Genomic DNA, 26,921 nt, shown 5'->3' with positions numbered 1-26,921 from the left:
TATAAGCATCCCGTGTTGATAATGCTGAATTTAGAAAACTGGTAGATTTTGATTTTTTTTTAATAAAATCTTTAACATGTTTTTTAAATAGTATCTTAACATGTAAAAATACATAGCCAGTTTTATTAATATGTATTGAAATTTTTTTAAAGAAATATCTTGTCCAGAACCACCAGAAATTGACAATGGAGTAATTCAAGAGCCACAGAACATTTATATATATAGACATTCTATAACATATAAATGTGCAAAGGGCTTCACCTTGATCGGAGATAAGTCTATTTCTTGTACTGTGAAAGATGACCAAGGAGTATGGAGTGGTCCACCCCCTGAATGCAAAGGTAACCCGTTTCCATAACTTTTATTTTATGCTTATTCTTAGGTCAATAGATAGACTACAGAGGATCTATGACTCCCCTGAGAAATGAACGTAAAATGTTGTACATATGCATATTTCCCTTTTTTCTTGGAGGGGCACAATTTTTCATCAGAGTCTCAGAGAAGTCAATGATTTTTAAAAAAGAAAGAGTCATTGATGTGGGGACCATGTGGTAATATGTAAATGTACAAATACACACACATACCTATAAAATGTACATATATACACACATACATATAATATGTCTTGTGTGTTTAGTGAATTTACTGAAATTTGCTGTTTCTTCCTATGTTACTTTTAATAAGTTAACATAGGTCTGTGTTTATACAGAAAATATATAAAATGGTGTCTTTTATTCAGTTGGGAATCTCAGTTGGGAGGGAATCTTGGTTGGACTGAGGGATTTGGACAGTGATTATCTATGTTGTGACAGCTGAGAGGAACACCTGGCTAGCTGTTAACATCGTGTTCCATTCATTTATTTCCCACCTACAGAATTCCTCTCTCTCACTGACCATTCTTTATGGTAGTGTCCAAGTAGGTCACGGCGGGCCAGTGCTCTCATTATAGTAACTACAAAAGCTGTGTGGGTTTTTTAAAAATCACATTTATAAAAGCATAAGATACAACTGTGGCTACAACTAGGACTGAATGAACTCAAAGTTCTGGGGTGGGGACTGAGGGTAAACCATTCTGCAGGGTACCTGGGCAGAGAATCCACCCTGACCCAGATAAAAGACCGCTGCCAGGAAAGAGAAACTAGCAAACCCTTTCACGGTTGTGGTGGGCTAGGATAATACACTGGAAATTGGGGTCCTCAAATGCAGAGCCAGTTTTTCTCCAGGGCCATTTGCTGGTCTCTGGGCATGTGGGACTGGGAAGCCAAACCCAAAATATCCAAAGTACAGAGGAAATCTCTCTGAACCTTATGGTATCTAGGTAACAAATACCCATCAGAGGAACCAGGCCTGTGTCAGGCACACAGCAGTCTCCCCAACTTAAGGCATTTGTGCCCATTTTGAAGCTGTGGGGGAAGGAGGCTAGATTGCTGCCCTGGGTGGCTGCTGAAGGGGAGACCTGGCTCCCCCACAGTCTCTTGGGGCTGAGGAAACAGAGATCTACCAGGCTGTCAGTGAAAAGCCCAGAGGTGCCTCTCCCAAGGAACAGAGTGCGAGCGCAGGTAGGCTGGGTCTAAAACTAACCCAGCCCAGTGCCTCGGAGGCTGAGGAAGGATGACCTTAAACCAGTCTGCCTATTAGAAAAGGGGACCCTCTCCCTGGAAGATCATATGTGGGTGTTTTATATACAATGTTTGGCATATGATAACAATATGCGAAGAAGCAAGAAATTATAACCAAATCAGAAGAAAATAAAACCACATAAAGACAAGATATTTGAGTTACCAGAGATTTTAAAGTGATTAGTATCTTTAAGATATTAAAGGAAAAGCTAAATAGGGAATTTCAACACAGAATTGGAATCTATAAAAATGGAGTAAAATAGGCATTCTACAACTGGGAAATATAATATCTGAAGTTAAGAACACAATACGTAGGTTTAACAGTGATTTGGACTCAGCAGGAGACAGTATTACAACCTGGAAGAGAGGTTAGTTAAAAATGCCCAAACTAAAGCACAAAGAGAGAAAAGGTGTAAAATATAGGTAAAAGTTTAAAAGACATTTGAGACATGTTTAACTGTTCTAACATGTGTTAAAAAAAAAAAAAGGGAAGAGGTGGAGAGACAGAGAAATATAAAATAGATGGGTAGACTAGAAAACTAATAGAGGGCATTTGATATAAACCCAGCTATATCAGTAATGACATTAAGTGTAATTTGACTAAGATTGTCAGACTAGGGTAAAAAATAAACCTAATTATTTTCTGTTTACAAGAGACAGAGTTTAATGGTAAGAACACTGAAAAGTTCAAAGTAAAGGATGGAAAAATATACTGTGCAAATGATTACTAAAATGAAGAAATAAAAGCAACTGTTAACATCAGAAAAGTATACTTCAACATAAGACATTTCATAATGATAAAGGGGTCGGTTCAAAGGAATATATCACCATGTGAAATCTATGTGCACTTTCCAAATAGCTTCAATCTGTAGTAAAAGCAGACAGAAAGAAAAATAGACAAATCCATAACTATAGTTCAAGAATTCTACTTATGTATCTCAACAATCAAAAATCAGTAAGAATATAGCTCAGAGCAACAAACTTTAAAAAAACTGACACTTGAAGCTTGAACCATATCAAGACGGATGGCAAACACGTTTCATTTGACTGTTGCCGGACTCAAAATCACCAATTAAAAAGTTAACTAGAAAAGTAACTTCTGTTTAGGCTATTTTGTATAGAAGCCCTCTGCATGAAAAGTGAGAACTAACCTGTTAAAACAAAGAATAAATTTTATATATGAGGGTCTCAAATGAAAAGTCCATATAAAAACTTGACTTACCTTAATAATAATACCTATTTTTTTTGAGTGTCTACTGCTATATTACCTGCTAGATATTTTACTTGCATTATCCCACCTAGCACCCTGTGAGAGAGGTGAAGAGAGCAGAAATAAAGAACACGGGACACCTGAGTGCCCAGAGCAGACCGTGTGCTGACGTGCAGGCAGTGGTCCTCCTGGATAATCTGACATGTTCCTTCAGGGGACAGACACTCCATGAAATAATTTACCTAAATTACTTCCCTTATTCCTTACTGTAATGTTATAAAATCTGCTTTGTTTCTTCCATCCTCATTTAACAGATGAGCCAACCTAAGCTTAGAGGGATTAGAGAACCTGACAGGAGTCTGCAGTATGTAACACAACAGGCTTCAGCACTATTTAATTCTGCCTTGAGAGGCAGTGTATCTGAGCAACCCGAAGTCAAACAGGCATTAAAAGCCTGACATGTTACTCTGCTGTTAGATTGCTGATTCTCAGAACAGGATTTTCACTGAAGTTAGATTTCAGATGTTTGTTATCTGATCTATGATCCAGAGGAACTAAACTAATGTATTTGAAGTTGGTAACCAGCACAAAAAGAGACAAGGGATTGATGTTATTCCGATGGACTTTACTACTTAAAAAAGAAGTGAGAACAGAACAAGGTGCCAAGGCCACGAACATGTCCTCATATTACTTTGGAAAAAGTATCTATGTTGTGATTATCTCTGTTGGTCAGATGGTTTCATCTGCTCGTTGGTCTTGGCATGAACATGGGAAGGTAATTTAGGAGGGAAAATACCTTTATTTGGGGTGCATCACAGAATGAGATCACTGCCAACTCCAACTTTGGTTTCCTTTCTTCACACGGAAGACAATTTAAGAATTTCAATACTACTTTGATGTAAATCCACTTTAGTTGACTGAAGATATAATTTATATCAAAGCAAAAACATGTAGTAATTCGCTTCTTAAGGAAATACACAATAAAACCTGGTTTCCTAAAAAGTACTATTTAGGTATTTGTGGGGAAAGAAAGAGAAGAGTCATGGAACAAGCAATTGGTTCCTCAAGCATTATATAGCTAATTTAAAAAAAATTTTTTTTTCCTCCATAGGAAGTTCTTTCATTTCCAAGGTCACACCAGCAGTTCAGAAAACCACTATAGTAAGTGCTGCACCTACAAAATCCCCACCAACTCCTCAGAAGCTCACCACAGTGAATGTTCCAGGTACTGAAGCCCCATCAACTCTTCAGAAACCCACTGCAATAAATTCTTCAGCTACAAACACCCCGCTAACTCCTCAGAAACCCATCACTGTAAATGTTTCAGCTGCAGAAACCCCATCAACTCCTCACAAACCCACCTCAATAAATTCTTCAGCTACAAAGGTCCCACTGACTCCTCAGAAACTCACCACTGTAAATGTTTCAGCTGCAGAAACCCCATCAGCTCCTCACAAACCCACCTCAATAAATTCTTCAGCCACAAAGGTCCCACTAACTCCTCAGAAACCCATCACTGTGAATGTTCTGGCTACAGAAACCCCATCAGCTCCTCACAAACCCACCTCAATAAATTCTTCAGCTACAAAGGTCCCACTGACTCCTCAGAAACTCACCACTGTAAATGTTCCAGCTGCAGAAATCCCATCAGCTCCTCACAAACCCACTACAATAAATTCTTCAGCTACAAAGTTGCCACTAATTCCTCAGGAACCCACCACTATAAATGTTCCAGCTACAGAAACCCCATCAGCTCCTCACAAACCCACCTCAATAAATTCTTCAGCCACAAAGGTCCCACTAACTCCTCAGAAACCCATCACTGTGAATGTTCTGGCTACAGAAACCCCATCAACTCCTCACAAACCCACCTCAATAAATTCTTCAGCTACAAAGTTGCCACTAATTCCTCAGAAACCCACCACTGTGAATGTTCTGGCTACAGAAACCCCATCAGCTCCTCACAAACCCACCTCAATAAATTCTTCAGCTACAAAGTTGCCACTAATTCCTCAGAAACCCACCGCTGTGATTGTTCCAGCTGCAGAAACCCCTTCAGCTCCTCAGAAACCCACTACAGCAAATGGTTCATCCACAACAGCCAAAAAATCCCCCATCTCAAACACTGTATCTACAGAGACCCCACAAGCATCCCAGAACCCCATCAAGGCAAATTCTTCTGCTACACAGGCCACACGAACAACCCAGAGAGTCACCACAGCAAAAGCTTCATTTACACAGAGTCTTCCAGGAACACAAAAGTCCACTGCTGTACATGTCCCTGTGACTAAGCGTCTCCACACAACACAAAGACTGACCTCTGCTCATATTGCAGCAACACAGAGACCAGCTGTTTCCAGGACAACCACGCGTTTCCATGCAACAAGCACATCTAAAGGAAGAGGAACTGCTCCTTCAGGTCAGTTGACAGTGTTCAGGTTTCCAAGTATGGATCTAATGCACTGTAGTAGAAATTTCAACTTGACCAGGATCACAAAATTCAATAGTCTCTTGATTTATTCTAACCAAAATCTTCAGAGGCAGACTTGGACTGTGATAGGGCAAATCTTTAGAAAAGAAACATTTTGCAGTGGTATTGAAAAAGTTGTGGCCTCATGAAAACAATCCTGAAATAAGGTTGGTGAAAAAATTCTGTTTTCTATATTAGCTGTAGGGGGTCTTGAATTCCTTAAGACCCTTCAAAGAACCAAATAGGTGACATCCACAAGGTTGCTTTCTGGGTCTGGTTCACTGACAGATACTCAAACATGCTAAAGGATCTCTCCAGATTCCTTAGAGCTTTGAATTTGGTAAAGCATCTCAACAGTGTGTCCCAAGTAGTTGAAAACACAGAGTTCTTTGAAATAGTTCATATTAATATAAGACTCTTTAAATGACAGTTTTTATGCAAGTGGAGTACCATATGCTATAGACTTCAGAAATACCTGTGGAGTAAATGAATGAAACCCCTTTTACTAAGTGCTGTTGCTTCAGGCCACTGAATTTCTTCTATTCTTACAAGTTGTCTAATATATAGCCATTTTTATAGCTATTCATGTTCTCTATTAGAGATCCCCATTTTTTAAATTCCTTGAAAAATCTTGATAGAACTGAGCCAGGAGATAACTTTTTAAGAAATTATTTTCACATTTTCACTGAAGTCAACACACATACTGAAAACTGCACAGAGCGGACATACATAACTCAGTAACTTGTCTAAAGCAAATACTTGCATAACCACCACAAATGTCAAGAAATAGAACCATAGCATCCCCTTAGATTTGTCCCCTCACTTTCCAGATGCTCTGTTGATCCTGAACTCCATTCTGACTTCTCAAGCCAGTAAGACTGGCTTTCTGCTCCCTAACCATGTGGCCTAGCAATTTGCTTTAGCAACATATATGCAAATCTCATTCCCTGAAATTCTCTCTCTTGGCTTTGATCAGTTTCTCCCTGTGTTACTTTGTTTTCCAGTGCCTTCAAATCACCATTATTGTCGTCTTTCATTACTTTGTCCAGATTTCATAATTGCTATGTTGAAGTCTATTTCACCATAACCCAGACAATTTTTAAGAACTTAAAAAATTACAAATATTGTTGACATTCCCTTTATGTATTTCTATATTCCCTTAGGTAAAAAGCCAAGTACACACAAATACACAAAATCTCATGCCATTTAGTTGTCCTGTTGAAAAGAGGAACTTCAATTCCTGCCTGCTTTTGGTCAATCTTCAGTGATATCAGTTGTGTTTTTTAAATAGTTTTATACATTATGACTGTATTTTCATACATTTCACAATTGTTATCTTCAAGTCTGTTTTGTCATTACCTGGATATTTTAAGTGTAAACATTACAGATATAGTGTTAGTTTTCTTGCCCACTTTCCAACTCCCATTTCTCCTGCTCTAAGGTAATTACTTCCCTTAGGTTGGTGTGCAAACTTCCAGTCTATGTTTTTATTCTTAGGCTGTATGTATGTACCTATAGATAGTACATAATATTGTTTCATTTATGTAAACAGAACGTCATATATTTACCTAAGTTGACTTTTTGCACTCAACACTGGTTTTGTGGCTTATGTTGACACATTAGCTTTAGTTCATTAATACTTGTGTGCAATTACTGATTTCTTACATTTTCATGACATCTCTGGGCCTTAAAGTTTTAGGTTGAATACACCCAATTTTTAGAAGGTCATGGCAAAGAGAAATGTATTTCGCTTTATGTAAGTTTGCTATAGAGCTAACTTTGTTGAACTGTTTCTTCAAAAATATAAGATTTAATAAATTTACACTAAAACTGAGTCAGTTATGGTGAAAATATAACCAGTATTTGGGATCAGATTTCTCTTTTATGGACAATTAATTTGTTCTTTAAATATCATATACCACTCTTAGCTCATACTGAAAAAATAGTAGTAACTACCACTTACTGACTATATACTGTGTTGGCATGTACCATGCACCTTCCATCTGTTGACACTAGTCAGTATCAGAACCTTGCAAAATAAGTATTTTTGGCTTCATTTTATATAAATGATGAATTGGAGGCTTAGAGATTTTAACTTGAATGATTCAAATACAATGCATAGTTAACAGGAAGAGTATTGTGGTTTAAACACATATATGCTGGCTCTAAATCCCATGCTTTTTCTCTGTGTAATAGTGTCTCCTCTCAATGATACTTTGAACAAGTTTGTTCACCTCACTTAAGAGAGCAAGAGAGCAGCGTATTTATTATTATTATAAATACATTTATTTGAAAGTACAGTTATTTTTGCAATACCTAATTTATAGTCATTGAAAGATATAAATAATAAGGCAATATGGTAATTTAAGTTTGGAGTCTGCTGAAAGAGACTTCAGTTTCTGAAAGTTTCTTGGTCATAGAACTGGATCAGCAGTTATTTGCTGTTTAAGCTTTCAAACTTGTTTCTTGCCATTAAGTCATATAACCAAATTTAGATGGTGTTTGATCGTGTTTTATGTTTATAGTGTTGTCTCTGTTAAATAGATAAAAGCGCTGGTGTGAATATTAATTAAATAATGTGTGATTTCTCATAAATTTGTTTATAATTCTTTTAGTTACACAATCTGAGTTACTTTTGAACTTTCAAGTGCAGTTTATTGTTATATATATATATATATACTAGCAAACCAATGACCTTTTGAAGTTTTTATTTCTGTAACTCTCTTTTTTTCTTTTCCTTCTTTAGGTGCTACCATCATTACATTTGGTAAGTTTGGCCCTCCAGCAGTTAAAAGAAATTGTCATCACTGTGGGATGTATAATCCATATTCCTGGAAGAGAATATTATCTTTTAACTGTCTTAGAAATGCTATTAAAGTGCGGTGTTTATGGGGGCCAAAGAGAAAACAGGTAAATGCATTCTATCGACGTGTTTTATGGACACCATTAGGTACTCGGTATGTTTCTAAGTATTCCCAACCATGTTCTTGTTCCAAGATAATTTTAGGACAACTTCAGATCATTTGGCCAATCAATCAAGTATTATTGAGTGCCTATTGTGTCAATGCATCATTCTAGGAGCTGAAAAGCCACACAGTGGAGATGTTACAGTATGGTTCCTATCCTCAAGTATTTCATAGTTAATCATAAACTACTCCTTGATCATTTCTAGATTTCTGTCTACCCTGAATAAAAGAAAGAGTGCTATCTTTGATCACATCCTCTTCCTTTTCCCTTCTCTGTCAGTGATTTAAAGTAATCTTTAAAAATATATTCTGTTGTAGACATAAGGCCAAAATCATACATCTGTGTTGCAAGTTTTTCTAGCATTCGCGTCACACCTTCTTTTTGTCCATAAATGTCTTATTTAATGTTATGCATTAAAAAGAAGACTAATAAACTCCTAAAGAAGATGGCAAGAGAAATGTTTGTTAAGAGGCAATACAGCTAAGTTGGCACATTGAGAAGTAATATTCAATAGAGAATACATTCTTATTAAAAAAAGTGTACATTTTAAAATGTCCTTATAAGCTCAAGTATCTTATGCATGCATGAATTAGCCAAGGATCTATAAAACTGAAAGCAGATACTTTTTTATTTTTATTTTATTATTATTGCTATTATTTATATGTTGAATGAACCTCTCATAAGCTAAAATATTTACTTTGAAAGATTCCAACAGTTGGAATCATATTTTATTCATTCTATATTTTAAATAGCAATAAAAGTATTTTTAATGAAAATCTCATGATTTCATGGTTTAATGTTGACAGTAGTGATGAATTTAATACATGAGCTTTTTCTCACTTGTTTAGTGGCATTCAATGAAGGTTTGAAGTGCTCAACTATTTTCTCTGAAATTCTTGATGTACATAGTACATGATTTCCCAGAAGCCTTCCCTGAGGGTTAGTTGTTAAGTCCAAATCATGCTCAAAAAATAAAAAAAGAGGACCTCCTTCCCTCTTAAATCAGAGATATGACAATACAGTATTTTTCTTTGGGATGCTATACTTGTAAAATATAAACCTAAAAATCATCCTTATTTCTTAAATTGATTCTGTGAATCAGGTTGCTTCCTATCAGTATAAAGATAAATAAAGTCCACTGCAAGGGATTTGCCTTTACTGAGTACACTGCAATGTATGTGAATGGTGCAGGTAGTATTAGAACTTTGGAAATATTTGATTTTTTTTCCTATTTAATTCTGCTAAGAAAGAGAGGCTGACTAATCTCAGAACTTCCTTATTTGCCATATAAGAGAGGCCCTTATTGTGACCTTTAAAGCTATTCCTCTGCTGGCTCTATATCCATGTTTCTCAAAAACTGTTTCTCATTATTTCCCTTTCCATTTGAGGAGCTTTTTTTAGACATTTCTTTTTCCAGTCATCCCATATGGCATTTTAATGCCACGGGTATACTGTAAATCTGTGTAGTACTGCATGTGTATCTGTAGTTCACACATTAAGAATTCAGACTCCTTTTTCCACCCTCTTGGAAATGATACCACCCCCATTGAGAATACATGCCCGATACAGTTTTTATGACAACATCAAATAGAAGGAAGCCTTGTGCATTGGAGTCAGTCTGACAATTGGTTTTCTTTTTCCACTTGGTAAATATTCAACCCAAGTGATTAAGTTAATCTCTCTGAGTTCCATTTTCTCATTTATGAGATGGAGATCACGGTTCTTATTTAAAGTCTTTGAAGCATGATGTGAGAGTGGATATGAACACTCCTAGCACAGTGCTAAAAATGAATAAATATTAAAGAATTAAGAAGTCATAGAATGTAGTCACTACTGTTTTCTTAAAATGGGTTTCTGACAGTTTTATCATTCCCTCTGGCCGTACCAAAGAATAACTCTCTCATTAGGGTAATATTTATATGTTTGCTATGTGGCAAGTATTGTACTGAGATCTCTATATGTATTATTTCATTTACTTCTCACAACAGTCCTATAATAGCTATGTCCCAGTTTTTAGCTGAGAGAATTGTGGTTTGTCAAGACTGGTAACTTGCCTGAGATCACACAGATGTTAGGCACTAAGCTAGAGGCAAATGACTAGTTTCTTCAGCACCAGGTATTTGAAAGGATAGAAAGATTCTTGTACTAGTGGCAGGACAAGAAACTGCAAGACTCAAATATGACAAGATGGTCCCGATTCTTTACAAGTATTGCTTTTGTCCCTTCCATTGATAAAATCCTATATACTGGCATTCATACATCCTTTATAGGGACTTACAGGTCAAATGAAGAAATATTAAAGAAAACATTAGAGAATACTAAGGGAAACACTTAAAATACTTCTTCTGTATCCTTTAAATATCACGTGCTTATTTACTTATGCTTCATATACCTACCTAAATATGGCATGTATTATAGATTGAAGTATGTTTTCTAGAGTCTTGAATCATCAGTTGTTATTTGAAATGTGTAAGATGCTGATACAAGGATTTTCACTGTCTTATTACCTGTTGGTACACACGACAAACTTAAATCTCAATGTGTAATGACTTCAATTATCTACATGTTATTCAGAATTACGAATTCAGATACTCATTTAATTTTCAGTGGTTTGTTTAATCTGGAAAGGGAAGTGTGTGTATATCTCTTACTTTAAAAATCGGCAGAAATATATAGAGCAGAGCAAATCCAGTGATAATACAAGATGCTTACAGGGTCCTACGGATGTTGCTGATGAGGTGATGTTGAATCCTGATTTGTAAATCTGAAAATTTAAGGTTTATTCAAGCACATTCTTTTTCCTACAAAAGTCTTTTTCTAGGTGACTTCTCTTGTCCACAGACCTCAGTGCCTTTATTGTTATGTCAAATAGGATTGTAAGGAAGAACAAAACTTATTCATAACTTGTTTAGTTTTTCATATCACGTCAACTGCATTTCCACTTCATGAGATGCATAAGTGAGACTTTTCAAGTGGCTGAATGAACCCACATGTCTCCAGAAAAGGAGACCAACAGCACTTAATTCATACCAGATCTTGCATATAGAATTCTGACTTGGATTCTTTGGACCAGGGGATAATACTTTTATGGATTAATGTAATACCCATCTACTATAAATTTTGTTTAAGTAACCTCAGGTATTTTTATTGAGAATGCTAGGAACAGTTAAAATCATGATCTGAACTTGGGGTTAGAAATAAGGTTTCTTTTAGTAACAAATTGTTGGACATTTTTGGTCTCATTTTTCTCATCTGCAAAAAAGAGTCTCATTCAATGCAATTTAATAAATACTTTCTAGACACTTCCCTACTCTTTACCAAGTACTGTGCTAGTTACTGGAGGTAAGATAGTAGAAGGCAAAATGCTTTGCAATGTTTTAAACATTGTGTAAATATAGTTTTATATAATGGGGAACATTACTAAATACTTTTTTTTGAAGAAGAAGAAAACCATTGTCTAAAATTATGAGATTTTCCTACCTAGGAGCTCCTCAATCAGTGATATGGAACATTGCAATCATAATCATAATTTCATTGATTCATTTATCCCAAATTGTGTTGTCTTAAATTGGTACTGATTCTCATTTGCCTTGGTTTTCTGTAGATACTGAGTGAATTTGGAGATCATAAACTGTTGCCTTTAAACCTTAACATTTTCTTTCTTTTTAATATGGGAGGTAATACTGTCTTACTAATCTCCTGAGGAATCATTTATGTAGAATTCTATGTCTCACATTTCTGTATTTTGCTCTGGTTTTTTGATAAAACATCAACCTCCCCACACTTCCTTCTACAATTATGTACATGTGCTCGTTAGTGTTTCAGTAAAAGAATAGGGTTTTATTTCTGTCACCCAGATATTCTGGGTCACTTTAAAGGGTTCTCTCTTCATTTATCATTCAAATTGAAAATGGGATGTTTTTGCATCATTTCAAAATGGTAGTATTAATGGCAAGTGGTGAAGGGAAAAGAAACTCAAAAATTTTGAGGCGACACAATTTATGTTATGAATATGGTCTTTCCAAGCTAATGATACAGTCCTAGGTGATCAGTTAAATAAATTGGGTAAAATATTGCAAAACCTTACCTATGGTGGAAAGAGCTGTTTTTTAAATCATGTATCTATATCGCAGTGCAATTTTGCAACATCTATGTTTTGTTGATTTTAAACCAAATACACTTAATATGCACACTAGCTTCAGTTGCTTTTCTAGTGTCATCTGTAATTTCCTTTGTAGTTGAGATCAAGAAAGTGGAGTTCAAGGACATTGGTGGAGGATGGAGTGGGGAGGAAAAGGGAGAACAGGGTGATGAGGAGAAAGGGGAAATGGTGGTTTTAAGAAGAAAGATTAATGTGTAAAAGTCAAGCTATAAAAATGACTTGCTGTTGACCAACTTATTTGACCAATTCTTCTGTATTGGTTAGCTCCAAATAGTGCATCTAATCTTAAAAGTAAATATTAACTTTCCTCAATGAAATATTTTCTACAGTAGACTGAACACTGGAAGGCACATTCTATAGGCAAAGTAAGTTTATCCTCCGTGCTCAGATGATGATACCTCCCCTGTGATGGGGAAATACCCACATCTCTGTTACCCTTACTGTGAACTAGGTAAATGGCCTTTCCTTTAACCACATATGTAACTTTCACCTTTTAGAGTTTTAATTTCCTTATCTACAGAATTAAAGTGAACTTCAGATACCTCCTAGGGCTAAAACTACCTAATTCAATCATCGTATTTGAAGGCTGAATGATCAAAGCATTTAAGATTAGCGTGGTGGGGATGTGATCAACACTTTCGAATTCTCTCAAGCCTGTCAAACAGATTTTATTTGAGCATTGTTCCTTTATTTTAAATATATTATGTCATTTTTCTTTGAAAGAAAAGAAGGTAAATAACATGCAATTTTTACTGTCAAACTTGTGACATAGGACGCCACATATAGAATGTAATTCATGTCTCCTATTTTGTTTAACTTGCCTCAGAACTAGTATATCTGTCATTGTGAAATTGTACTGTATATGTCATTGCTCATGTGTCTATTAACTGTGTCATCAAATTTTGTCCCCCTCAAGGATTTGTTGCTGGTTCTTTAATAATTGGTAGCCTAATCCTAATCAAAATTATCTGGGACTATGGAAAATCAGGGTGAGCAGAAATTCTGATGATTTTTAAAAATTTATTCATAGCTTCTGTTCAGTAAAACTGACACTAATTCAGAGATAACTATCTTAGCTTAATTGTATCTTTTGGCATGTTATATTTTTATTCTTGTCTGTAATCACTGCCCCAGATCAACAGACTTTGTGTCTTTTTAAAAATGTTCTCATTGTACTCGAGGACATTAACATTTCAAAGGAAAGTGATTTGAAAGCCCCAGTCTTGCTTTGTAATCTATTAATGAACTCACCTTTTTCCCTACTCAGTATATTTTATAGTAGTATCTGTGTGTGGTACAGAAGCAAAAAATCTAGGAAAAATCAACCTGTAACATGTAGTTAAATGGCCTGTGATGAGGCATTTTTCTGAGTTGTATTTGTTAAGACACACTAGTCTAGCCCCAAACAGCCACGTGGGGAAGAGGGCAGGCTCTGGAACCCGACAGCTTGGTTCAAATTCTGGGTCTACTACGCATGTGCCATGTGACTGTGAATGACTTAACCTCTCTATGACTTGGTTTTCTTATTTGTAAAGTGGGGGGAAATAGAGTACCTACCTCATGGGGTTGTAGTAAGATCCAAACGATTTGCCACCTGTGAAGAGGTAGAACATTGCTTGGCACATGGTAAGCCCTCAAATGGGAATAAAGCAACACAGAAAAAAAAATCAATATTTGAAACATCTGACCTGCTTTGAACATACATATGTTCACTGTAATGTCATGGATGGCTCTGCCATATCCGGTACACAAACAGAATTATTTAAATTAACACTCTTCCGTTGTGTAGATTTTACTGTTCAGAAAACTAATTGTGGGATGCATATAAATTTGAGTTAATTCTAAACTTCCCTAATGCCTATCTATGTTTTTTACTGATTCATTAAGAATTATCTTTTAATGCTGTCACTAAATTGCCAATTTTAGTTCTCTGGGTGATGTGAGCTATCTACTTTTTTACCCTCTTTGACTTTTGCTTTCTCCTTAAATTAACACTTTTAGTTAAGCCTAGTATAAGCTAATGTATGTGAATGTTCTTTAAATCACCATATGGTACAGTCTTTTAGTAAAATTATTTGACCATTAGGTCCTTGGGATTTTTTTAAAGTAGTTTTTACGGGTGTTTTTTTTTTTTGTTTCCAGTAAAGTATTCTAGATGCTATCATAGCAAATAGTAAAATAACTTTCTCTTCAGATTTTTCAGAAACTTTTTAAGAATGTGGTTTACAGCCCAGCAAAAACAGAGTTTAAGTCATATAAAGTGAGTTAAGTTGGTACAAACGCCTCAGCAAAACTCCTCTGAAAGAAAAGTAAACCACTGACCTTACATACTTTGGGCATTTGTTCCAACTCTTCTTTTGAATTAGAGCTTCATTAATTTACCTTCCAAAGTGGGCGCTTCGGGCTCCGTAGGTGAGGGGAGTGGAATGTGACGGGTTTACTTGGTACCCTGTCTTTTCTCTTTGTCAGTTTCTTTACATACTTTGGTAAGGTAATTGGTGGTGATAATTTTAACAGAATAAAAAATGCTGAAACATAGGAGGAGGGAGTACCTATTTTGAATTTTATTGGGGTTTGGCAGTAAACCTAATTCCTCTATTTCTGAATGAGAGGAGATTCCTGCAAACCCCTGTGAAAGAATTCACCTTTTTCATGTGCCCTTTAAAAACTCCACTTGCCTTCTTTTGGAAGTATAAGCTGTTGAGGTTGAGAGCTAACTTTATACATTCCTGGTTATTCTCGTGATTTTATACTGACTTAATGAAAACTTTCATCTTAATGAGGACAGGGAAAGAATTTGAGTATGAAGGGGATAATGGACCTTCACCTGGTGATCCTTTGTGTTTGCCTATCAAAGGGTTTATTTATTTTTAGAAGTGTTGAGTTTGTATGATAAAATTTTAGTCTGTAAAAGGTATAATTTTAAGCAAATGCTGATACTGCTTTTTTGACTGATGTGCAACTCAATGAGTGTTTTCCTTCTCCACTGTTCAGCTCTTACTACACACATGAGAACAACAAAGCTCTCAATGTTCTGTTCATAATTTAACTGTGACTGGTGATGCCTCAGAAGTAAGACCGCCTAATAAATTATAAAAGGTATATGGTTTTATAAAATCACATTTCTGTGTCTTGCAAAGTGTCCATCAGTACAGTTGGCTCAGGATTTACCTGTGACCATTAAAGGATAATAGAGGCATAAACCTCTGTTACTGTTTTTCTTTGTTGGATGAATGACTTGCCAGGGTGAATCTCTCATTAGTATGATGTGTCATCAGTGCCCATTTCCAGCAATATGGCCACCATCTCATCCTGTGTTTTGCACTCAGTGTATTGTAATGATTGGATGCTAACAAGGCCGCAGGTATTTGGAAAAAACAAAAGGTCGAGACATTACAGTTTACGAATAGGAATGTCTTCATTGTAACGATTTGCATCGTGAGATGATTGCCTTATATTGTGTTTGTTCCTCCTTTTTTGCTGGATGGGTTTTAGATTTTCCAGTGTTTGGGGAATATTAAAATTTGCTCTGAGGTATCTTTCATATGTCATGTTTGTGAATCTTATGTAAACGTGCCTGTGAAACTTTCTAGGTGTCTTCCTTTGATGAAACTTTCCTCTAATTCCACACATAATAGTCAGGGGTTTTCACTGACTTTTAATCCAAAAGTATCTTAACTGATTCTAACTTGGTCACTTAATTTCAAGAAACTAAACATTCTAGTGCCATATTTTAAGTGGAGTTGCTATAGCTACTAACTACACTCTACACTGGCTGAGGTTGTCCATACTCTGTAACTTACTAATTTTGCATTTGTTTTGCACAACCAATTAACCAATTAATTCTTTTTCATGGTTTATCACATAGTAACTAAACAACTAATGTGTATCACCAGTAAATAAAATAATTTTAATTGTAACTTTTTTTTTAACTTTCAGGACACACATGTACAATATTGACAGTTTTGCTTGTGATGCTAGTAAACCTTGGCTAGCTGACTTAGCCAAAGAAGAGTTAAGAAGAAAGTGCACACAAGTACACAGAATATTTCTAGTTTCTTAGAACTTTCTGGAGACATGGACACAATATATCCAATAGTGCTCTTCGTTTTGCTGTGATCATTGTCTTCTTTAAGGTGTGTGGTGCATAGGAATGCCAGCCAAACAAGGAGAAAGGATTTGTCCTGGAAACACATTCTCAATGTTTCTCAGCCTCTTGAAAATAGAACAACTCACGAGACTGAGAGTGATCCCTTTCCTAAAAGTGTAACGGAGTGTAGAGATTTGTTCATGCTTAGAATATGAGCATGAAGAAAAGGGAATAAGTGATATTTTTTCACTAGATGTGTAATGCTATTTTTACTTACAAAGAAAATAAAAAATTCAAAACGTTACTTGGATATTGAAAACTAAGCTAAAACTAAAACCAGTCTCTTCCGAGCAAAGCTGCCAAAGAGAGATGAACCTCATTATAAAATAATCCCTCCTGACTGTAAGGCATTTTCATCTTTCCTTACTCCATTAAAATGAGTCCAAATGGGTTGACAAAATATTTTAAAGGAAAAACATGCTAATGACTCAAGAGTTTTGAGTTTCTTGGGTTAGTTGGTGGCAAAGGAGGAGTAGAGTATGTAGGATTATTTTTTTTCTTTGTCACACAGCACAAATAATGAACCAAGACAAAGCCCCTTACTTGTAAGATGGATCAGCTACGATTTTCTTAGGACAGCCTTAAAAAAAAAAAGAAAAGAAAACCCTGTGAAAAGTGTCTTCATTGACTTACTGTCTTTGGAAGTATCCAGAGATAATACAATATTAACATAAGGAAAGATACCATATTTCTGAGATGTTCATAGTCAAATTGTAAATCTTTTTCTTTTGTAATATTAAGATTATTTTATTTGTATTTATTTATGTCAGTGAACACATTGATTTCACATGTATAATAAGAAACGTTCAAGAAGTGATGTAAAGAAAATCTTATTTTCCCTAATAGAAATAAATGATCACATTTTTGTCTCATGTAGTATTTGAAACTTATTTTCTTAAATGTAAACAATTTATTTCTAAATGAGAGGTTCCCTTTCTGTTGCCCATAAGTAGTTTAGAATGCTGTCCTTTGGTTATCTTAGTGTGAAACATTTTAAGTTGCTTTTAAATTGTACTATATTTGACTTTCTCGAGTATGTCCTATCCTCTCATATTAATAAGTGTTGTAAAACTTGTTACTGATTTACCTAAAGGCAATCACATCAATTTCTAGATTCTTAATATGTTCTTGTCATCCTGCCAGTTACATTTTCATTGTTGGAATAGACTAGAATATACACATAACTAAATTTAACAATAATTGTTTTGTCATTTGCTTCATCTAGTTTGTTGTTGAAATATTTTAAAGTGAATTCCATGTGTATCGTGGCATTCCCCTGTAAATACTTAAATATGTGTTTCTAACAACAGGGACTTTTTTTTTCTACCTAACCACACAATCATCACAACTAACAAGATTAACGATAATTGCCTAATAGTTTCTAATATTAGGAAATTCTTTTAACTCCCCTAAAAATTCTGTGAATAAGGACATACCTACCTACTAATTCACTTGCTTGTTAAATAAGAGCCTGTCCTGCCTACTCTCTGACAGTCTGGTGCTTCCTGGCATAGCCACAAGGACAACACTGACTCAGGTCCTCAGAAAACACCTGAGAGCCTCCTACCTGCCCGTCACCATGTGCTAGGTGCTGAGACACTACAACACAAGACAAGCACCTCAGTGTCTGTGCTCCAGGTTTTTATGTTCTACCACAGGAAGACCACAACTATACACTTATTGAAGAAAGAACATAGAGTTGTAAGAGAGCCATCACCTGGACAGAACACGGGGTGCCTTTGCTGGGTGGATGAGTGGTGGGCAGGAAGGCCTTCAAACCAGGAAATGAATTGAGAAAGGACAGATAGGTAAGACTCACAGGGCAGGACTGGAAACTGCAAACGGGGCAGTGAGCTCAAAACGAGGAAAGCTTAGAGAGAGTGCTGGGGAGAAAGTCGGTTTGGAGACGCAGAAATAGAGTGAGACGAGAAACCAAGGTTAGGAAGGCAGAGTAAATTTAATTTAGCCCTGGACAGCAGAGCAGGCTGGCCGAAGGTTAGACAGGCACAGGCAGCTTACTCTAAAGCTTCACTGATGGGGTCTTAGCAGGGCAGAAAAGTCCCTGACTGAAGGTCTTTGGCCTTGGAGGCCTGGTCTAATTGGCAAAAAGAAGACAGGGGCTGCTCTGATGATTTCTGTGCCTGTCTGTGGATGTTTTATTTTCTCTCCTCTGGGGAGAGTCAGTGCTTGGAAACTTCTCATTGGGGTGTGTTGTGTTTTTGTCTGGGGAGAGTGTAGACATTCCAAGTAGCTCCTAGTCGTTGAAACTTCAACAGGTTAACACTGTGAGTCTTTACTGGTTTCATCTGGTTAATTCTGTGAGTCCCTGTTAGTGAGCTTTACTGGCTTTATTCTCCCTGCACCCACTTATGTTTCCCTTTCTGCCCAACAAGAGGACTATGGTGTGTCATGTGTTTAGCATAGAAGTAAGAATTATAAATGCCTAGTGTTTTAGTCTGTCTTGATTTAATTAGAAGTTGGAATCAATGGAAACAGGTTTTTAATAGCTTGAATTTTAGATATTGGGAAATACTTTGACAATATAATTCCTTGAGTTAGACTTGATATCATTATTTAGATAAGGGTAAATCTAAAAAAAATTTAAAAATCAGTTATGAAGAAAATAATATAAATAGTAGGTGTGGATAAAATGAGAGTTCCTGTGGCCAGGATTCTCACCTGGCCCTGGTTGACTAGCTCACTGCACACCTGTGGGCAATACATTGCTATTGACTCTATATAAGGAGCTCCACCCAGTGCTCTGGGAGACACGGTGGCTCAGCTGCAAGGCTGCAGGAGAGCAGAGGCTAGAATGGTGGCAGTGCCAAGGACAGAGGCCCAGAGGACGGCTGTGTGGGCAGAGAGGCCCAGAGGCAGAGACCGGCTTGCTGCATGCAGACTCACTCAGAGTGAACAGGATTTTAATAATTGACCTGACACCGTGAAAATAAAGTTGGGTATAACCCTTTCACCCCAAGAACATTTTACTGTCATTTTCCTTGGTCACATTGAATCCGTAGTGAACTTGCTGGAGGCTGAAACCCATTGGCAAGAGAGTAGGCATGTTTGAGAAAACAAGATTTTCTGGTAGGATTTATGATTACTTTGTCTTCTTGTGGAGAAAGTGAAGGTTCCTGTGGCCAGGATTCTCACCTGGCCCTGGTCGGCTTGCTCACTAAACACATGTGGGCACTACATTGTTATTGACGCTGCATGAAGAGCTCTGCCCAGTGCTCTGGGCTGCACGGCTGCAGAAGAGCAGAGGCTGGAGTGGTGGTACCGCCCAGGACAGAAACAGACGGCTGCGGGGACAGAGAGGCCCAGAGGCAGAGACGGGCTTGCTGCACGCAGACTCACTCTGAGCGGACTGATTCTAGTGATTGACCTGCCGCCGTGGGAATAAAGTTGGGTGTAAACCCTTTCACCCCAAGAACATTCCATTGTCCTTTTTCAATCTCATTGAATCCATAGTGAACTTGTCTGGAGCTGAAACTCATTGGCAAGACAACCCTGTTTTCATGAAGTTGAATAGTCCCAAGGTAAGCATGAGGTTAACTTTGTTGCAAAGATTGTATTGCTTTTACTCTTGAGACTGATGCTTAGTTATTATGTTTCATTCTCATCCTCTAGAGAGTGGCGGTTTCTCATTCTGAGGGACAGCCTTCTACTAAGTGAGGAGATGGCCACAGCCTCCCTACTCCTCAGCTACCTAAGGTGCTAGAAAGCTTCCTCTTCTGAAGCTATAGTTCTCACAAAGGAACAAACATCTTGCCTCAAAATACATTATAATTCTAACCTAATCAGCTCTCAAACACAGACATGTCATTTCCTAACAGGCAGAAACTAAACACTTTCTCCTACCCTGCTGCTAGCAGATCTACTTCACTTCCTTAAATAAATTAATAAATTAGTTAAAAATTACATGCTGAATCTATGTTGTGACTCCCTGCAAGTAACATGGGCAGAAAGTACAACAATGTAAGTGACTCAGTTGTGAGGAAAATGGAAGTTCCTATGGCTGGGATCCTCACCTGACCCTAAGCTACTTGATGCTATAATTGGTCTGCTAGGCTACTGCTCCCACACCCCTTGGCAATGAGCTATTATTGACTCAGTCACTGTGTAAGAGCTCTGCCCAGTGCTCTGGATGGAGCCAGAGAGGGAGGTGCATTTAGGGACCTGCAGACTGCTGGGTGCAGATGGGATTCTGGTGTTCAACCTACTGGCATGAAAACAAAGCTGGGCATAAACCCTTTGACACCAAGAACATTCCACTGTCATTTCTCAGTCTCACCAAAGTCACAGTGGACTTGCCCAGGGCTGAAACCCTCAGACAAGGCATCAGTGCTTCTGCTTTTCCACAGCCTTGCATTTCTCTCAACAGACGTCTCATTTGAGGTGGTTCAGAGGCTGGGAGAGAAGGCAGAGATTGGTGGACTCATTTATTGGCACAGTCGCTACATTTTGTCCTATTTTTCATAATACTAATGGTTTGTTGTTAATTTAAAAAAGAATGATTTTTAATCTGTGTTTGAATAAGAAATCCAAGAGAGTAATGGTTCTATTACACATTTATGCATGAAGGGAAAAAAATGAAATTGCTAAATTCCTCCTCTCACAAATTATTTATACCTTTACAAAACAGATGTGTCAGTTTAAACATCAAGTCAACAAATCATTAAGTAAAACAGCTAATCTGAGGTTATTTAAGTAAAAGCTCAAAAGGGAAAGCAATACTGTTTGAAGCATGGATGTTTTTAAAGGAATGTTTACCAAACAAAAAGCAACAAGATTATCCCATTTCACACAATCCTCCATATTGAACAGGAGAGTTAAATTGATATTGCGGTTTGTTCTCAATTCACCTGTTTATCAGAACTGATTTCTCATTGCCTTATTTTTCTGGAATTTGTTTCACAAGCCTATTTCCAGAAGTAAGGACTAGAATTTCATTATTTAGAACTGGTAAATAAAAGAAGGCCTTTGAAGTTTAAAAATTTCAGAGTAGAAAAGGAAAAGGGGAGAAAGGAATTTTAACATGAAGTGTGCAGCCCTCTTCCATCTTGCCACCATTATTTCCTTTTTCCAGATGATTAAACCAAAGCACAGAGAGTACGCGAGAGCTTACCTGTGGTTCCACAGATGAAGGGACAATACTCTGTAGGGGTGCTATTCACCAGCATGCTCTGCCACCTCTAAAAGTAACATCTGATGTCTACCCTTTTATTTCTACAGAATTTGTGGCCACTACCAAGATTTTATGTTGATTTAAAAAAAGAGAAAGAAAACAATAATTATTCTTCAAATATTGGCATGGGTAGTCATTGCCTTGTTTTATTAGTTCTAGTCCAATAATGTCATCTTATTAATCAGGACTGAAATAAATTAGTAAAACTACAATTCACTTATGTATCATTTTGCTTCATTCCAGATCTTTATAGTTTAGTATACTTGAGAATTATGTACTGTTTTTAAAACGACAAACCTTACAATCTATAAGTTATTATGCACACATTTTAAACATTTACCCTACCAAGTTCTAAACATGTATTTATTTTCTAATGGAAGTTTTAAAATTATATTTCCTTGCCTCCTATACCATCCACCTGCTCCCCTAAAATAGATGAATTTATTTTAAGAAGCAAACAGGATTAGCTGATACAATAAAGCAGAAATACAACATTAGATCATATCTGTGGCTTATACCCCTACAATCTTGTTAGTTCTCACTGGAACAGGAGAAGGAACAGGGATAAGAAGAGTGAGAAGAATCATTAAGTGACTCCTCCCCCTGACTTCACCACGACCTTTGGAGTATTGTTTGTATGATATCGCTGAAATTTTTATTTTAGCTCTCAGTATTTTCTTCTTTACTCTGGTGTGTACAACAAAATTAAGATACTTATCATCTTGTCATGGTACTAAATCTTTCAGAGTCTTTTGAAGAATCATTACATTGAAAGTTATTTTAGCCCTCATAACACTGCATGTAAAATTTATATATTCATTATCTCTATTATCAACTAGTTGCATACATATTTTGAGATGTCATATTTAGTTATCTGGCTTATTTTTTTTAAGTTTTATGTAATTTTTTCTTTGTTTTTTGAAGTCTAGTTGACATACAATATTCTTTGTTTCAAGTATATGACACAGTGATTCAACTGGTATACACATTATTAAATCCTCACCCCAACTAGTGCAGTTGCTATCTATCAACATAGGAAGATGTTACAGAATCATTGACTATATTCTCCATGCTGTCCTTCCATCCCTGTGACCAATTATGATTGCAATTTTGTGCCTCTTTATCCCCCTCCCCCACCCCACCCACCCATCTTAACCCCTCCCCCATGGTTACCATCAGTCACTTCTCAGTGTCTATCAGTCTACTACTGTTTTGTTCATTTTGGTTTCAGATTCCACGAATAAATGAAATCACCTAGTGTTTGCTTTTCCCTGCCTGGTTTATTTCACTTAGCATAATATCCTCCAGATCCATCCATGTTGCCACAATGGCAGAATGTCTTTGTTTTTTACAGCTGAATAGTATTTCATTGTATATATGTACCACTTCATTTTTATCCATTCATCTATTGATGGACACTTTGGTGTCTTCCGTATCTTGCCTAGTAAATAATGCAACAATAAACATAGGGGTGGGATTTTGTCTTCTTTGGGTCAGTTCCTAGAAGTGGAGTTACTGGGTCGTATGATATTTCTACTTTCAGTTTTTGAGGAACCTCCATACTGCTTTCCACAATGCTTATACGAATTGACATTCCCGCCAACAGTGCAGGAGGGTTCCCTTTTCTCCACATCCTCACTAACACTTTTTATTTCTTGTCTCCAGGATAGTGGCCATCTAACATGTGAAGTGATATCTCACTGTGGTTTTGATTGCATTTCCCTCATGATTAGAGATGTGGAGTAACTTTTCATGTGCATGTTGGCCATCTGTATTTCTTCTTTGGAGAAGTGTCTGTTTAGGTCCTCTGCACATTTTTACTTTGGTTACTTTTTTTTTTTTATGTTGAGTCATATGAGTTCTTTACATATTTTGGATGTTAGCCCCTTATTACTTGACTTAACTTTTACTTAAGTGTTGCTCACCTTTAATCCCTGAGTTTCATTTGACCATATTCCATGATTCAATAATCTAAAAGAAGTCTGTTTTTTATTTTGGTCATGAACAAATGTATTTTGATAAAATTTGACTTTTTAACAGTTTTTCTCTTGAGTGATTACTTTTTGTTCTGTTCTGTAGTACATCATGACTATTTCAACAATAGCTTTAATTTCTCATGATTTTATTGCTTCATATGTGTATTTTTACAGAATCTTTAATTTTAATAACTATATTTTTCTCATAAAGAGAAAGAAATTATTGGCATTGCTTTGAATGCCTCATGTAGTAAAGCAATGTCTCTTATGAATTAATTTCCAGATGTTTATCCTCATTGTAAATTTGTACTGATGTGAATCTTCAATGACTTCCAAACTGCTTTCACAGCTCTAACACTGCAGCTTGCTCACTAATATCCAATAAACTTTCAATTTTATTTAGATGCCCACCTCTTTATTTTATTTACTTTCATCTAATGTCTATTTGATGTGTGAAATTGAAGACAAGTTTATTGAGAAATTATTGGAAGGGACTTGCTTGATGTAAAGCTTGTATTGAATTATTCTGAGATGATTAGATCTATTGACTCTTAGTGCCAAATTAAAACATCTGGCCATTTTGGTCAAAGTTTCACTACTAGCATTACACTGGTACTGTCTGTAGAGAATACAGTGAAGTGTTCAAGTAAGTGTTTCTAATGGAAGCCATTTTTATCAGAAATAAATATGAAATTTGATGTTAATGCAGATGTAAATTCTAGTCTACCAAAACTACCAAATTATAAGGAATCATACATTTAAAACAAATCAGTATAATATAAAACACATTTATATCAAATAAAATTTAGGAATAGACTCAGTACTATGAGGGATTTTAATATATGATTAAGGCATATATTATGGCATGGGAAATGTGGCTTATTAAATTAATTGTGCTGTAGTAATTGTCAATTGATTGAAACAATAATATTTTGCTTTGTAATTTTTCATAAAAGTTATTTTTTCATTATAGTACAATATGTGTTATGATAAGTGGTCCATAGCCTGGGTACCAATGATAACTCATATCAGTACTATGCTTCTGAAGCTACATTAATTATTTTACCTGAAAATGCCTCAACAATTTTACCTATTTAATCATAATGATAAAGTTATGAAAGTTTATTCTAATTTCTTTCATTTATTAGCACATTGATAAAATATTTTTCAAAAATTTTCCTTCAAGTATTTTAATGTGGAATTTACTTAATGTGTACTTATTTCTCCTAGACAACTTTTGTCTCTGAGCATGAGTTTAACAGAACATTTTGCCCTGTTTTGATGAAATATATGAGAATTTCAACTTTTAAAGGTAGAACTTTTGAGTGTCATTTTCTCTCAGTTCTTTCCCTTCTAAGAACTTTCACACAAGTAATGAATTTCATTTTGTAGGTTTCAGTCTTAAAGACCTTTAATCTGACCCTCTGACCCTCATTCTGCCTACACCTTTCACTTCTCTCCTCCCCTAATTTATGCTATATCAAAAGCACACTTTCACACCACATATGCACCATCTTTTGTACAACTCATATATCACTCCTTGTTATAACTGTATGTTTGGCATAGTTTAATGCCTTATCACTCAACTGTAAACTCCATGAAAGCAGGAATCATATTCATCCTACTCAGCAATGTATTTCTACCTCTTTCAGTGTACTGTCTCATTATGGGTGCTTACTATATATATTCACTGAAAAAAAAATAAGCAAATAAACACAAAATGAATGTACTTTTAAAATTTATAAAAATCAATATAAAAATATAAAATATATCATAAATATAAATTTTATACTTACCCTGTTTGTTGACTGAAAATTTTATGGCTGAAATTGTTAGACGGTCTGTTAAATTCTTATAGTGGTAAGAATAACTCATTGTTTTATAAGCTAGTTTCATGAGTTATGAGTAGGTTTTTAGTTGTTACTCTGTTTTTGTATTAGATTCTGAATTCTACTGTTGGTTTCTTACTTTATTTTTTGTGTATTCATGCCTCTTTGACATTCTGCATTCTACATCCCTCAGATGTTCTCTCTTCCCCTGCTGGTGTTAAGCGTTAATCTCAAAGACAAAATCAATGGAACTACTGATCAAGATTCAAATAAGGTTCTCATAAGAGCTATTAAGGAAGAAATTTTTTTCCCAACTTCCAGAAATACTTTACTTTAAAAGATGTGATAGGTCTCATTAAAAATATCACTAAGATGCATTTAACCATTATAAATTGTATTTAAAGGAACACAACATCATAGGAATGTCCAAAACTCATTTGTAGCTTCTGTGGAGGTTTTATCTCAAACACTCTCATCTTTTATTGTAGTGGCAAATCATCCTCCAGCTTTAAAGCTGATTTCCTGTAGATGTCTATTCTGTTTCCTCATCTATAAATCTTAAGGTAGAACCTCGAATATTTATGAGAATTAAATCTGTTAATATTTGTAGCATGCTTTGAATAGTGCCCAGGACAAAGCATACTATGTGTTTATCAAATTAAATATATAAATAAAAATAAAGCACATTTCTGAAGTTACTTTATATTATATGTTTAGTGTTACTTTTCATTACAGAAAACAGTTTTGGCCTCGTATCTCCCATGTGTGTCTTTCTTCTTTAATTATTAGACTGTGGCTAATTGATGTATTATTTTTCTCTACCTTGTAATTCAGCAGGGACATGGAGGCCCTTAGACCATTCATTTCCCTTTTCCTTACCCAAAACTTAAGGAATAGGAAGCATTTATACCAGGACAGAAAACCATATTCATTAATAATTTAGATTTTTCTACACAGCTAATATATGTGTATTTTATTTTTCCTCTCATCAGTGTACTGTTATAACACAATTTAACAAGTCAGTATTTTTATTTGGAAGGCAGTAAGTATTTTCAAATAGTCAAAACGTTTTAAGACTTGGTCCTCTGAATATGATTTCCTTACCCTATATAAATAATGATTGTGTGCACCAGTGCCGTGACTCCAAGACATGTACTTCCATTTTTTCCTAACCTTGAGGTTTTTGCTGTTACTGTTTTTGTCTTCGTTTCAGAAATAGCACATTAAAAAATTTGGAATGTTACCTTGATTTCTTAATTCTTTTGGATTCTTTGAGACATGTATGCATTGAGTGGCCTTTTTATACTAACACTATGGAAATTCCATTGCATTTGACAAACAGTATTGCCC

At 35.8% G+C, this 26,921-nt stretch overlaps 1 protein-coding gene across 17 annotated transcripts in view; it reads left to right on the top strand.

The window, feature by feature from the left end:
* The window catches only part of CD55 (CD55 molecule (Cromer blood group)), a 41,340-nt gene that overhangs the window by 8,606 nt on the left and 5,813 nt on the right, over positions 1-26,921 (top strand). The window contains exons 6-12 of one of the 17 annotated variants that reach the window (XR_008999409.1): positions 153-341; positions 3,941-4,054; positions 5,165-5,248; positions 8,046-8,066; positions 13,345-13,417; positions 15,423-15,527; positions 16,368-17,450. Coding sequence is in view for 13 of the 17 variants with exons in the window: in XM_036909840.2 (XP_036765735.2) it covers positions 153-341; positions 3,941-5,248; positions 8,046-8,377 (1,829 nt within the window). In the remaining 4 variants the exon portion in view is untranslated. Of the gene's footprint in view, positions 1-152; positions 342-3,940; positions 5,249-8,045; positions 8,505-13,344; positions 13,418-15,422; positions 15,551-16,367; positions 17,451-18,072; positions 19,965-20,049; positions 20,118-25,764; positions 26,129-26,921 lie in introns of those variants that run through there. The other 16 variants (XR_008999407.1, XR_008999410.1, XM_057508018.1 and 13 more) reach the window with 16 other exon arrangements.

The sequence above is a fragment of the Manis pentadactyla genome, chromosome 9 (genome assembly GCF_030020395.1).
Source record: "Manis pentadactyla isolate mManPen7 chromosome 9, mManPen7.hap1, whole genome shotgun sequence".
In the NCBI taxonomy this organism is placed as follows: Eukaryota; Metazoa; Chordata; class Mammalia; order Pholidota; family Manidae; genus Manis; species Manis pentadactyla.
This window is presented reverse-complemented; position numbering and strand designations above follow the sequence as displayed.